This window comes from Anomalospiza imberbis, chromosome 3, assembly GCF_031753505.1.
Source record: "Anomalospiza imberbis isolate Cuckoo-Finch-1a 21T00152 chromosome 3, ASM3175350v1, whole genome shotgun sequence".
Taxonomy (NCBI): Eukaryota; Metazoa; Chordata; class Aves; order Passeriformes; family Viduidae; genus Anomalospiza; species Anomalospiza imberbis.
This window is the reverse complement of record NC_089683.1, coordinates 37,196,028-37,211,377: the sequence shown is the minus strand read 5'-3', so window position 1 is coordinate 37,211,377 and position 15,350 is coordinate 37,196,028. Positions and strand designations below refer to the sequence as shown.

General features: G+C 41.9%; 1 protein-coding gene across 10 annotated transcripts in view; it reads left to right on the top strand.

Moving 5' to 3' along the window:
• The window catches only part of BACH2 (BTB domain and CNC homolog 2), a 187,616-nt gene that overhangs the window by 70,691 nt on the left and 101,575 nt on the right, over nucleotides 1-15,350 (top strand). For 6 of the 10 annotated variants that reach the window (XM_068184041.1, XM_068184040.1, XM_068184042.1 and 3 more), the window contains one exon: nucleotides 14,834-14,942. The exons of 1 other annotated variant lie outside the window; for it this stretch is intronic. Coding sequence is in view for 1 of the 9 variants with exons in the window: in XM_068184038.1 (XP_068040139.1) it covers nucleotides 14,834-14,938 (105 nt within the window). In the remaining 8 variants the exon portion in view is untranslated. The remainder of the gene's footprint in view (nucleotides 1-14,833; nucleotides 14,943-15,350) is intronic. 3 more of the 10 variants (XM_068184048.1, XM_068184038.1, XM_068184047.1) reach the window with 1 other exon arrangement.

Below are 15,350 nucleotides of genomic sequence, written 5' to 3'. Positions count from 1 at the left end.
GTTATGCTGCCATCCATCCCCAGAGATGCTCAGAAAGCAGAGTGTGACTTTGGGAGCATGATCAAGGATCCCCTTTCCAACCACAGTGAAAGGCTGTCTATCTAAAATTATTCTGCTCCCTTTTGAAAACAGTCTGCTAAGTGAGGCTGCAGACATTAAGGACAGCCACTATCCACGCCAAAGAGCTCATCTGGATTGCATTTAAGAGGGAGTTTCAGATGAGTAAAACCTAAATGAACACAAGATCTGCTGTATTTGAAATTTTGACGTCAGCAGACATCAGAATACAGACTGGCAGCAGACCCTGTAAGTAGGTTGGGATGCAGCAGAGGCCTGTTGCCAGAGCTTGGGCCTTGCTGTGGGAGCAGATCTGATTGCCCAAGAGCTTCCTTGGCCAGTGCTCTGTGGAGCCCCGGGAGCATCTGGCAAGGCTGTTTGGTGGTTTCTGCAGGGAGCTTCACTAGCAGGATCTCAGCTGGCATCCCTGCTAAAGTAGTAGCCAGCCTCATTGGGACCACTTTCCTTCACCCGTGACCCATTGTGGATGTGAGCAGCACTGCCTGCCCAGGCTGGGCTGGATCGAGTCATTTGGGCCCCTCGCATAAGTGGTTGCGGATACGTCCCCAGAACAAAGTCATAATACAAATGGATTGTGGCAGCAGGGATGGAGTTCAGGAGGAATTAGCCTTTGGGATATTTTATCAAATTTTTGAAGCATGAATTGTTGGTAAACCAGAGCTAACATTCTTAATCTGCAGCAAGAAGCAATATAAAGCAGCTGCAGCCCTGCTGCTGGTGCCTGGTGTTGTATTTCTCCTGCCTGTTCTCTGCAGACTGGCTGTTGCTGTCACCATCCTTCCCAGGGCTTTGGGGTGCACTGAGGACCCCAGTCCAGCTGGAGTTGGCAAAGCAGCTGAAACACTGCTGTGAGTTGAGTGACACAGGTCTCCTTTGCCCAGGAGACCAGACCCAGCTCTCCTGCTGCCAGGCCCCTTTGAGCTGGAGTTTGTCCGTGTGCAGGTGGCCACAGTGGAGCTCTTAGTCCCTTCCCTAGGCAGCAAGGGGTTCATTCACCACCTCGAAGATGGGTACCTGCAGTGGTGTGACATGTGCCCTGGAAGGGGCTGTCACTTTGCATTGACACTAAAGGGAATCTGGAGAGCTGACTGCCACAGCTGTGAATCAGATGGAATTAATCCTTTTGTAAATGGCTGGGGTGATTAAGCGTAGAAGTAACCAGATAGTCGACAGCAAATTAGACAATATTTTACTTTGTAAGATGTCCTCTTTATTTGAGTATAGCTATCAGCAGAGCTGGAGAGGTGGGTGTGAAAGGCATGGTAAAACTGAGATTCTTGTCTCTTTAAGTCATGATGCTTGATAATAGTGTTTATTAACTGGCAGAAACTTAAGTATCTGTGGTGGTCTTGCATATTTTGACAGAGAAAAGTGTTGTACAAATTAATAGGGAAATTCTCTATAATTAATTTCCACAGGAATATCATAGGTAGCCTTCTGTTTGCACCTATCCATTTCAGGACTGCATCAGGAATAACTGGCTATTCAGTTCAAACTTCTAAATTTGAAGAAAGTTTTTATAAGCCTTGAGCCATAGGTTTTATCTTCTTCTGCAAAATGCTATGAAAATATTGTAAACAAACCTGTAGCTCTTCATGGCCCCAGCTTGATTTTCATGCATTGGTTTACTTACTTCTTGTATTCCTCTTGTTGAGGACAGGAGAAAGAGCATCAAAGATATTTTCCTTTGTATGAAACTATACCTCTCCTGTGGCTAAGACCATAAGGACTTCTCACTTTCAACTGGTTTCCACGTCTTTTAATCTCTCACAGCTCCACATGTCTTTTTGCATCGTCTCAAACTGATTAGATAAAAAATTAAAAGTTTAGTTGGAAATTACAAGTACTGAAAAGTGTCATACTCTTTGACTGCCTTGCTTGCATGAGGCAGTGGGTGGGAAGGAATAAAAGCGTACCTTAATTATACAGTCTCTCTGTTTATTTTCACAGCTGTAGCCTTGCTGAAATGTGCAGCAGACATCCTAAATCCACCAAGCAGGGTCCCTGTGTGTTGCACCTGCCAGTCCTACAATCTTGGTACCAGTTGGGGATGCATGTGTAGCTGAACAATGCAGGAACACTAAAGAGGTTTATCCCATTAGAAATAAATTACAGTGTAGTGTAGCATGAAAATGATGTGTCAGTGAATACAGAACATAGGATTACCTTCTGTCTCTTCCCTTTATCACAGATAACAGCAGCAGTATGGGAAAGAGATTTATATTGCACTTATTTGAAGCTGACCAAGCAATTTAGATGAATGAAATAGGGATTTTATTTCTGGATAGAAGAATGTGTGCTTGCTAAAATGCCATTAATTGCTTTATTATTTAAAGCACAAATTTTATCCAGCAATTTGTTGGTCTCCTCTTTTTTTCCAGTGAAAATAATTCACCATTGGAAGATTATTCTGTCAAAAAATATGATGAACCTACTAACAAATTAAGTTAAAAGAAGCTGAACTTTCAATTCAGCTTCTGTTTAAACTCCCCCCTCTCTCTTAAGTACTGTGTGCATGTGTGAATTTCAATAAAAACAGTAGTGGCTTAGCTAACTATGCAGCAAATTGCAGCAAATACCACTGCAGCACTGGAATCATGGGCATCCCCTTGCATGTTGGGAAGATGCTGTCACACTGTAGTACCAGTGGCATGGCACACGCATTGCAAGCAGAGCCCTTTTGTCACACATAGATCCAAGGAGCTTAGGAGAGCTCCTAGCCTCTCCTGGAGGCAGAGGCAGTCACCAGGGTGGACCAGTCCTTTCCAGGACCAGTGCTGAACTCTGCTCCTACTCCTCTGCCCTTGTTATAAAAATGCCATGTCAGCTTCTTCCACAAGCACTGTCCCTGTTTGTCAAACTTACCTGCTTTAGCTCTTTCTTGGTTTTTAAAATCAGTCTCTTTGCAATCTCTTTTTGCTCCTGTCGGTGCAATGTTGTGTTTCTTTATTTGGTTCCTCCATTACCCTACCAATAGCAGGCTGGTGGCCCATCTCCATCACCCAAAGCTATGCTTTTTCTCCTAGGGCTTCATGTCTGGAATTTGCCCTGCCAATATTAACCCAATGCTTGCCTATGGCTGATTTATTTGCCATAAAGGCAAATTGAGCCCAAAGGAGATGTGCCTCTATGCAAGTCAGTTTTCTTGTACGAGCACTGCTTGCAGGAATGGTCACTTGTGTATCATGCCCAAAGAACAAGCTTTGGGATTTCTGCTTTGCCACAGGCTGAAGATAAAGAAAGATTTGGAGCTTAGGAGGTGAGCAGATCTTCTGTACTGTTGGCTCGCTTGAGTCACTTTAGAGTCCTTGAAAGCATTTCTTGCTTCAGTTGTGGCCCCAAGGATTTCCTTACATCCAAGGGTGCAAAGAAGAAGGCATGTGGATGTGTTTTCTGGAACAAGGTGATAATTAGTTTTACTTTAAGAATAATAGCTGTTCCATGGAAAAAGGGCTTTGAGGCCATTTCTTGTATCTTTCAGTTCTTCACAAATAGAAGTAATTTCAAGATTATATATATATATATATATATATATATATATATATATATATAAAATATATATATTATATATTATATATTATATATATATAATATATATATTTATATATATATAAAGTTTGATTATTACCGTTTCCTTGTGAGACAGAGTATGGCTCTCTGTCTTGATCAGTGATTAAAGCTGCAGTGAGACCCCTGAATTGCCAACAATTCTGTGTCATTTGTGTCACTATCAATAGGGAAGAAGAATATCTTTTACAAAAACTATTTTTATTACAGATGTGTAGACATGAATTTATAGCTTCAGTTGTGCCTACAGGAGAGCAGCTGTGAAAGTGAGATAGAAAGCTGAATGAAAGAGCTGGCAGGAAGAGTAAAACATAGCAGGGGGACTGCAGGAGGGGATAACACCTGGAAACATCTGTTGGGAGAAGTAAAGCTGGAGAAGGTATGGAATCACTATACCTCACCAATCCCTGACCAGCTACTGGCTTCTTGCCTGCTTTTTGTTTTTATTTTGTTTCACATTGCCTGGTGTATTTATCCCCACCCTTATTTGCAACAGACAGTTTTTATAAGGTCCGGAAGTGAGCGAGTGCTTTTTCCAGCTCTCTGGTCTCCGTGCCTGCTGGAACATCTGTACACACACATACTCTTCCTTTCTAAAGATAGTTTGAGCTAGTGTGCCCAAAATACAGCTTCAGGCTTGGGTTTGTGGCTGTCTTAGTAAGCACAAAAATGTATTCTAATATTATGTCACTCCAGTTATGTGTTTCAGCAGCTGCAGTCTGTTTGTGTCCAGTTTGTTGGGAGTGGCCTTGCTTCCTGGGATTTGTTTTTCCATAGCTGGAGCCCTGGGTTACTTAGTCTGACCAAGACTGCACATTGCAGTGTTTCTGTGAGTGTGATCATTCTTGCCCAGTAGGATAATTCCAGCAGGGTTTTCTGCTGGAATGACATGACCTCCTTTGACTGACCTCACACTCTGCCAGCACTGCTGTTTGAACATCTTCCCTTCCCACCGCCTCCGCTTCCTCCTGTCCCTGCAGGCCTTGCTGCAGTTGTGCAAAAATAATCCTTCTTTCTGCAATGCCATCACTATGTTGAATCATTCTGCTTTTACTTCTCAGGTTTTCTGGCTTGACCTCTCCACCTCCCTCCATCCAAGAAGGACACATATCCCTTTTGTGCATATGTGTTTTCCTGTGGTGTGCATTGAAAAAGTGGGATTTACTTATTATAGACCTTTCCTTATTTTTACTTAAATTTTGTTATATTTAGTTTAATGCAGTGTAACTTGTGCTGTGGGGTCTCAAAGCATAATCTTACCCTCCCATCGTGAAGTCCCAAATAGGAGTCTGAAATGGGAGCTTTGTGTAGCCTGGAGATCCAGGGAAAGGAAACTGCTAAATGGCAAATTGTGCACCAGCCACACTTCTGGGTTGGCTGGTGCTCGGAAAGCTGATGAACACAGACATTTCAGAGGAGGATGCTGTGAAGGGTAAAGAGGAGCAGGGAAGTGACCAGGATCAGCAAGTGTTTGGTGCTCAGGTATCTGTAAGTTGATATCACAGTCCATGTATTTGTGTGGGGATGTTAATTTTTGCTGATAAATGACTACGCTAGGCACTTTTATACATAAAGCAAAAATGGTTCATGATTGTACGTGATTGTAAAAGCTTTTATACTGCTTGTTGCTATAACTTAGGAAATGTGAAGTGGTCAAATGAACTAATTATGTGAGTCATCTCAAATGAGTGCCTGTAAAAAAATGTTGTGCGGCTCATTGTCTATTCTCTTTTTAAGGCTTGTTTTATGGAAAGGGAACTTTTGAAACTTGGAAGATTCTGATTTTTATTGGTGATATTACTCTATCCTTGGAGCAGCAAAGGCAAGCTCTCCTTCCTGTGGGAACCCAGCGCATTTGGACTGAAAGGAAAGTGAAGGTGTCAGAGCTTCCTTAGCAGAGCAGGAGGGTATTCTGTCACCGCTGCTGGCTGGATGGATCCAGGAGAAGGACTCAAAGAACCATACAGCTGGCATGCTGCTTACGACTCCTAGTGTCTGCCAAAATTGGTTTAAAATAGATATTACTCAGAGAGCAATATTACAGATTTGTATTTGAGCTATTTGGACTTCTAACAAGGGTTGGAATTGGAAAGGTTTGGAATCATAAGATGCCAAACAGTGCAGCTTGCTGATTTTTTAATACAGAGTTTCACGCTGTGAAATTTTTGTCACAGAAATTTCTATTTCAAGCTCTGGGATACAAGGTGTTTGCAGTAAAGTGTGCTCTTGTTGCAGGGCTGAGTATCTGCCCTCCGCTGGCATTTAGGTTATCCTCATTTATGCTGCAGTGATGCCCAGAGGCTGAGTGAGTCAGGGCCCTGCTGTGCTGTATGCTGGGTGACAGTAGGGTGACAGTCCCTGCCCCAGGAGCCAGTAGCCTGGGTCACTGGCTTCAGATGGCCACTGCCACAAGCTGCTTAGGAGCATCAGCTGCCAAGCCAGAGCATACTAGGGACAGAAAGCAGGGATAGTTCAGGTGAGGCAGCCAAACGTGCATTTTAAATTCAATTTACACTCAGGACATCAGTAGTGCCTTCTCTGCCCAAGTCAGCAGATACAAATGCAGAGCTCATTGTCAGTAACTGTCCTTATATATTTCAAAGCCTTATAAGCCCTAACCTACAATTTGATCTCTGCCAACACCAGTTCCCACCGGAGCACAGGACCACTGTGAAAACAAACTGTTAGAATCAGAGAGATGTATATTCTCCTTCACAAGAGGGAATCTCTCTGCCATATCCTTCCTTGTGCTCTGTGTGCAGCATCACTGGGTGAAGTACAGGGGATGATGTCCATGGATTCAAGTTAGAGGTTGAGCTGTAACAGTGAAATGCTGGAAAATCTTTTCACGTTTGTAGTATGCCTCAGTCCAAGGCACGTGCAGGTTGGAAAAGAGTCATAGAATTGTTTAGGTTGGAAAAGACCTTTAAGATCATTGAGTCCAACTTTTAACCCAACACTGCCAAATCCACCACTAAGCTGGACAAAAATGCACCACTGGGTTTTATTTATGTGTTGTATAGGAGGGTGTGAGGTTTCTACAGCACAAAGTCTTGACCATTGGTGTGATTCAGTTGTGCCATTGCCACCTAGGGCAGGTCTGCAGTTCTTGGAAATGGGGCAGATCAAGCCTCACCCCTGGCTCCCCTCACCAGGCAGCGCGTGTGTTGTACGCAGCACCAGTGTGGGAACAAGCTGAAGGGAAACTTCATTGTGTTTGACAGTGCCTTTTTAGCTGAAGTACTGCCACGATTGGCATGACAGCAGTGAATCCCAAAATTGGTTGATTGCCGAGAGAGCCTGTGAAGACAGACATGAGGGATAAAAGAAATTAAATGCTTAATTAATAGCTTTATACTTCCTATTTCTTGAAGCATGACTGTTTTTCCCCTCTCCTGTTTTGTTTACTTTACGGTGCCATATGTTCCACTTGAAGCTGCATAGAAATTTGCTAAAGAAACCTGCACATCAGGGTTGAGAGAGTTCTTAACTAGGTGATCTGCTGCTTGAATATTGGACTTTTGAAATAGTTAAATGTTTTGAGCTACCAACATAAAGAGATTATGTGGCCAATATTTTGTACACTAATAATACCACCTATACAATTGTGTAGTTACTCTTGATTGTAAGGGACTAAAGCTTCAGCTTCTCTTGGCAGAGAAGCTGAAGTTCTCTCCTGTGTTCATGTATTCCTGATAACATTCTTCATTAGAATTCTGGTTGCAAATATCAGCATTTCTTTGGTGTCTCCTTCTGTTAGTTCCTTGCTTCCCACATGCTGTTCTATGTGAAAGTCTTTGTGAATTGCTTAGAGGAGTAAAATCCTTCATGGTAATGGAGATGCTAACATGCATGACAGTTCTTATCCATCCAAAAATGGCAGCAGTTGACTTGTAGTTTTTCATATAAGCTGATTTTTCACTCAGAAAAGTTTTCACTTAGAGAAGGTAGCTATTAATTACTTATCTATCCATGTTTCAATATGCCACCATCTCGTTAAATAGCTCCCTTGTCTATTTCTTTCTGAAACTATAAAGCACTCTTTTCTGCAGAACAAGCTCAATGACATCTTGACACTTCCCTAATGTTTTCAAATCCTGGTGGGTTTCAGTGAATTGCTGGATTTATTTGAACTTCAGATTCAGGGCTTGTAAATATGCACAGATGAAAGCTAAAAAGGTTGGCAAGAATGCATTTGCAGTTGCAAGTGCTGGGTTTGGCATGGTTATATTTGGCAACATGAACCTAATCAAGTCCAGGAACTCGAGTGATCATAAATCTGTTGTGATACTGATAGTCGTCTTGTATTACGGTAGTCAGAACTACCTCCTCTATTATTAGATTGGACCCTGGGGAAATGCAAAGGAAAGTGTGAGTCTCACCCACGATGTTTTGGTACTAAGCAAGCCAAGCATTTGGAGAAGATCCTTATCTTTGCTTAGCAGATGGAGGGTGAGGTGAGCGTATGAGACCAAGTTGCTGAGGAGGTCTCATCTTCCAAATGTTAGTCCAGAGCCTTAACGCAGAATGGCCCTGCTTTCACGGATTGGTACACAGCTGTCCTATTTCCAAACAGCAGTGCTGCTACCCACAAGAGACCTGGGAAGAGGAGTTCACCCAAGCAATGAAGCTTTCAATGGATGGCATTGTTAAGGATGATTTCAAGAGCTGACTTCCAGTATTTCAGTGGTCCAGGTGTTTCAAAGATCTGTGAAACCCTGCACCATGGATTTATTTTAATGAAATAGTTTGGGCAGTGACATTATGTGCACATAGGTAGCCATTAAGCAAAGAGGGGAAGTAGGTGCCATATCTTTTGCTACTACTTCTGCCCCTTCGCTTTTTGAGAAGAATGCTTTTTAGTTTAAGGGAACCAGCATCTCCTGGTGAGCACTCATTAGCTGGCTCTGTGCAGGGCACGACTGGATTGGTTGGTGTTTAGTTCATAAGTTTCAACTACTCATCTTATTTTCTATTAATAACTTTATGTTTTAATCCTGTAAGTGTATTGTGCCGTGCATCTGTCTATTTGGGGAGCTAATCCTGTAGTGGTAGGAATCTATTTCAGGAGCAGCCTAGACAAAGCACAGCCTATTTGAGTGCTGGCCTCCCTTATTGTGTGTAGTGGGTTAAATCGCTGGTATTAGTGTAGTGTAGGAGTTCAAAAAGGAAAGATGTTATTTGCAGCGTCAATTCATTAAAATACTCTGTACAGATTTTTCCAAAAGAATAAGCAGCCCCAGCACACTGGGCCCCATGCCAGGGTGTGTAATAGCCTTGCACAGCACCAGTTGAAACTCCAAGTTGGATAAAAGGCAGCTTTTTTTGGGTTTGTTAAGTAATCCTTTAAAAAAATTAAAAAGGCTGTGTACAGAAGTAGCAAACTAATTCAGCCCTATCAGAAAGTAGGTCAGTGACTGACCTCCTGATAGCATGAGGCAGCAGTTTCAAGCAGAAGTGACAGCTCAGCAGCGTGGACCCTCCATGTCTCCAGGAAACTTGTTTTGACAAATGTAAACACATTATATCCTGTATTCCTCTTGCTTATTTATTTATTTTTTTGCTGCTGCTGCATTAGAAACCACAAGCTGTCACTCTACATCCCCTCTCTTCACCCTTTCTGGTCCCCAAAGGGAAATGCCTTGTATTGTAGCTAATAATTTTTGCAGGGCTGTGTAATGAGTAAGACGTTCCAGCAGGGTTGGTGTTTTTTTATGACACACGAAGTTGAGCACTGTAAACCAGACTTGACTAAAATCCAAACCGAAGTCTTTCCAATGGTGAGGGAAGTCAGTGGGAAGACAGGAACTGGATTAATTTAGGATCCTTCTATCCTAGTTTTGTTTTTCTTTGTGCTGAATGAAATTTTTGCATATACCCACATGCCTCTTCAATGTTTACGTTGCCAGTGCTGGTGTCCACATTGCCACAGACAGAACTTTGAACATGTCTTCACTTCAGCCAAGCAACTCCTGAAACTGGGATGCTTTTGTAGTTTTGGGTGAAGTAGCAAAGTGTATATAAATGGGGTTGTGGCTCCTTAAATACCTCATAAAGAATAATTGCATCAGAAGAAATGGGAATATGTTCATCTTTTCATTGAGTTGTCACTATCAGCAGCTCTTGAAGGTGGAGTGTACACCACTAGTTAACTACTTTGACTTGTACCTTTCCTGCAGTGGTTTCTCCTGTGGAAATCATTGTGGATCAAAAGGTCATGCAAAGTTTTCAGCTGTCTCCTTCTCCTGACTTTTAACTAGGTTGCACAGACAAGATACTGCCATGTGGAATATATAGAGGAGGATTTCAAACTGTATAAGCCAGCATGGCTCAATTTAAGTCATTTTGCTAAAGATCTCATAAAACTTGACATGATTTTCTTCATTACCTAATTACCTTTCTGGCCTAAGGTGGCTCAAAAATATCAAGAGAATCCTATGGATATTTATAGAGATGCTGTACAAAGAATTATTTTTGCCATGTGATGCATAAACTTTCAGAGCCCTTTAGCTGTACACTGCTATTTAACTGAATTTGTAAGTTCACTTGGTTAGAAGGAGTACACTACAGTAAAAGTTGGATGTCATTGTCTCACCTGGAAGTAGAAATTTGATTTAGGAGGATGGGAATATATTTGTTAAAAACAAAATGCTTCTGGCTTTAGTAAAGATTTGATCTGAATAGATCCAAATCAAGCCGGAAGTCAGATGGATTTATATAACAAAACTGGCTATGAGAAACTGGGGAAGAAGAAAATCTTGTTTCACTGAATTACATGTTTCTGTGCTATATATAGATAATGTTGGCAGTGATTGTTGCATAGCATGCAATGGATGTCATGCTAAGAAAGCAGTGAAAAATGCACTAGTGTATACAGTTAAAAAAAAAAAGCAAAGGAGAGGAGTGCCCATGTGTGTGAATACTCTTGTTGGAGGTGGGGGGGGGGCAGGCAGTTCCCAATCTGTCTCCTAAAAGATCTTTGCACAACACAGGTGCTGGCTTTCAAGTCTTTACACTCTCCACAGGGCCACCAAGTTTCCTTTGCTTGAAAGGGCTGGAAGTGCAAGGTGTGCTCCAGGTGAAGGCAAAGACCTAATGCTTTTTCCTACTGTTTCATGCTCCCAGAGATACTGCTTCCCTCCAGCACTGAGGATAGAGAGTCAGGAAGGAAACAGCATCTTTTGACTACGAAGATCACTGAGTCCGACCTTTAACCCAGGACTGCCAAGTCCAGCCCAAAGCCATGTCTCTAAGTGCCATATCTATACATCTTTTAAAGACCTCCAATATTCCAATACTGAAATCCTTTTAGTTTATGGCAATTTGAGCATCTCTTAAGGTTTAAGAACTGGAAGCACTAAGTGGAGAGCTGGGAGGTTTCCTCCCACCCCCAAATGCTCATAGGAGATCTTGCCAAGTTGGCCACTTAAGCTGCTTCCCCACTGCTCATGGGTGGTAGAGCTCTGTGTAACAGAGGTGACATGCTGACCTTTGCAGTGAAGTGAAGACAGGCATAGAACAGAGACAAGATTGCCCATGGTGTAGGCAGTCATTGGTGTCACTTGCTTTTGGGCTAGTGTCCTGTCTCACTTGTTGGAAAAGCAGTTCCCGTGGAATAAGAAAGCTGAAATCCTCCGATTCTTTTTAATTTCTAGCTGGGGGAGTTTGTTTCACAGTCTGCATCCCATACAAGCAGTGACTACCAGTGCATATTTGGTATACATATTCAATACATGAATTTACCCCTTCAGCTGTGTGCGTGCATCATCAAGGAGCAGGACACCTTCATATGTTTCCTTTTGCTTTTGAAATCTCGGTGATGGCTTGCTGGGATGAATGTCATCTTTATGGCTTTCTTCTGATGCCCTGCACATAGCAGTTTTGAGGAAGTGTGGCTGCAGGATCAGTCAAGACTGCTGGAGGGCAGAGCAGCAAGGTGTGATGCATAGAGGCCACAGGAGATCTTGGGTCTGCATTTCCCCAAAGCTGAACCTTCCTGCGCTGGCCCTGTGTTGTGTAGAGCAAGCTCAAACTCACGCAAGGGACTTGGCAAGAATGGCTCTTCTGCTTGGAGGTTGTTACTTCACGCTCACAAGTTGCATCCCCCAAACAAACAAACAAAACCAAACAAAAATTGCTTCAGAAAAACCCAGGTCCCACCTTTTCCCTCATAGTATTCTTAATTACATTAGTGACCTGGATGTCCTGGGCTTTTTCCATCCCAAGGTAAGAACTGAGGGAATTTAAGTTGTTTGTTCCCTTCTATACAGCAAAGTAAAAAGGTACAGGAGAAATCATATTTTGGCAGTTGAGATAACTTACAATAAAACTTAAGATTTTATTAGTTTTCTTCCAAGGTGCAGGAGAATTGTTTTTATCTCCTAGGTAACTTGTCAGCTGAAGTTTTTGACTTAATAGTTGAATCATATTTATTTCAACCCTATTGACTCTTGGACTGAATCCAGTGAAATAATGCATTTAATGAGACACACTAAAAATATTTATAAATTTTTGTTACTTGGAGAAGGAAGGTAGGAGTTGCCACTTTAGTGCTTTTCTGAATGTACAGTGATCTACGCTGATTAAGCATGGATGATTTCATTTCAGTCAACAGCGCAAGGCAACGTCCATCCTGACTATAACAATGTAAATGTCCTTTGCTTTCCTTAAATCTGTCTGAGAGTATATCATCTATCAGAGTAACATCTCAGATGGTGAAGAAATTCTATACAGGGTGTGTGAAATGGGAGCAAGTGAAGAGTCTGTATGAAATTTCATCTCTCCTTAATGTTTTGCAGGAGCTGTTTTTGGTTGAAGTAACATGTTGTGAATTTTGTAGAGGAATTAGGTGGGTCATTCTTGCACTGATGCAGGCATAAGGCAGGTTCTACAAAGGTAAAATGTTGCCCTTCCTCACGACTTTTGAACCACTCAGAGGGTCTCTATTTTGTACAAGTGTTAAGGGGGGAAAAAAGAGAAAATAAATTCCTTGTATTGCCCAGCTAAAGTCCTGAATGAATTTACACTGCATTCTTGTGTGGTCTGTGCTCTGAGATTCGGTGATCTTAGGGAGAGCTACTGGAGCACTGGATGTCCTGGTGCACAACATGAAGCAGGCTTTTAAGGGTTCCTCATGAAGCCCATTTTGGCAGGCACTGTGGGTGCTCATTTTGCTTGGCTTTCTTTCTTTCCCTGGATTTAGGCTAGTTTGGGGCTAATGTTTCAAGTTTGTATCACCACTGAAACACTGCTCACCTCAGCTGACTACAACTTTGTGTCCATTACTGATTCCAGAGTGTAAACTAGATAGTTTATTTGTCCTGCCATGAGGAAGAAGAGAAGGAGTTAAAATTTAAGAGCTGCCTCTGGCAGGCATGAGTGCTGACTAACACCTACTATCTTGAGTACACGAAAATCAATGTGGACCTTGTCTGATGAATTCCACTGATGGAATTCTTTCTTTTCCATATAGAGCTATGTATGAGAATCGAGAAATAAATGCGTTCATTTAAGATAGCGTCGTGTGACAGCTGAGAACAATTAAAACTCTTACTTGTAGCTATATTTTTTTCCTCCCTTTCTACAGCAGGAGGGTGGTGTCTGCAGCTCTAAGGAGTTGATACAGGCTATTTCTCACTGCTGTGATCTTATCTAGAACAAGTATCCTGCAAGGTTATTTATTTTACAGCCTTTTCTTCTAGTTTTGCACAACACACAGATCTTGGGAAATGGGAAAGGATTTTTTTTCTTACTAGAGTCTTTTTGGCAATAAACACATGCCTAACTGTAAGAGAAAAAACTTTCACAACCAAGCTTGTTTTGTGAAGCCCAAACATTTGTGAAGCTTACAAACCCTCAAACTTTGCATAATGTGCCCATCCCTGGTCTCAAACATGAAGTGGCAGAAGAGGGAAGTGTTACTTTTTTTAACCAACAACTTATGACTGTGTCAACACATGACAATTTGTCAAAGCTTGCTGTAGCGGTACTGTAAATTAATTTTTAGCATCACTTGTGAGTGGTAAACACTTTGTGCAGTGTGAACAGCTCCTAGTACAGTGTGAGTTGTCAGCAGCTTGTGAGATACCCTAAAAAAAAAAAGAAAGAAAAAAAAAGCACAGAGGGAAGGATGCAAGCTCGTTTACTAGTACAAAATGGATCTGAGTCTGCAAAAATTCTACATGTGGTGGTATGTCAAATCAACCTTAAAAACTTTTTTTTTCCATTAATAATAATCACCTGCAAGGCTGGGAAATCACAACTTTCCATTCTGTGCCCCATGCACTGCCTGATATCAAGCAGCTTTCTCAGGCTCATGACTTGGTGAAGTAGAGCCCTCTCTTTGCTCTTGGGATAGGCTTTTGCTTGTTTGCTTTAAAAGCAGAACATCCTACAAATGCAAGTATGCTCTTTTGCTGAGAAGTCTCAAATCAGCCATGTAAAATGCCTGGCAAAAAAATTAATATGGCAGCCCAAAGAGAAATGGTGGGGGCTGAGTGCTGTCTCCTCCTCACCTCCTCAACCTTGCTGTTTCTCCTTGCCTATCTCAGCTGCTGTGGTGGAGCTGGCAGTGATGGTTCATACAATAGGAGTTGACATGATGGAAGAAAATTATTTGGTGCAAAAAGACAGGGAATATGTATTGTAGAAAACAACTTTTCAGATACAAATGTATTTTAACCTGTCACTTTAGCAGAACAAGCAGTAATAACCTCCCAACCTAACAATGACTGTTAAGTTGAATGTTAATTCGCTCAGTTGTTGAATTGCTAACATGTCTACAATTTACAAGTGAACACCCACTCAAGAGAGAGAAAATAGAAGTTGGTGCCTGGAATTCCTGGCCTTACTGAAATCACCTACATTTTTTTGGTACTAATTCGTCTTGCATTTCCTGCAAGTGTTTTAAGTAGAACTAGATAAGAAAAACAGCTGGGCGCGTTTGTTTGCCACTTTGATGCACTCAGCGCAGAGTTTTTTCTCAGGCACAGTCGCTCTTGGCTTACACACCATAGGGTGGCTTTGGCTGCACCTTGAGGCTTGTGAGCAGGCAGCACATGTGAAGCTTGGCACAAGAACTACTGAGACCTGCTGAAGCTAGTTTTAACCTGGTCATAGTTTTAAAGAGAAAGATGACTTTATTTGTGTATTTGCTCATAAAGAATTTTGGTTATATTTCCTTTTCTAGATACAACTGTAAGTGCTGCTTGTATGAAAGAGCTAAGCCACACCATCCAGTTAACTGTCTAGAGCAGCAGTTGGCTTGCTTGGAAATCACTTCCAGGACTGCGTTGTAAGTAAGTGTTTTTACAAAAGCATCATCAAATGGTTTCTTCAGTTTTGGGGTGGTTTTGAGATGTTTTGGTTGTTTCTTGTAATTTTACAGTTTTACTCTAACACCTAGTAAGACACTAACAATGCATGTGGGAACTTGAGCACCTCCATATCTGTGCACAGTGTAAAGCTAAAGCCCTTTCTAGGCTTTTTGTTCTCTTGCTCTAGAATTCCCCAGCATAGTACCTAAACAATTCTGAGAACAGGCAGATCCATAGAAGCCTAGAAAGAAATTTGGCCAAGTACATAGTGATCTATTTTGTCATTAGCTCTATGACATACATGTTTTTCTAGTGTTCATTCCAGCCTGTACTTCAGCATTTTAACTGTGCTGGTGTAGCCCTGATAGAGTGAGTGCTTTGTGGAGGTTT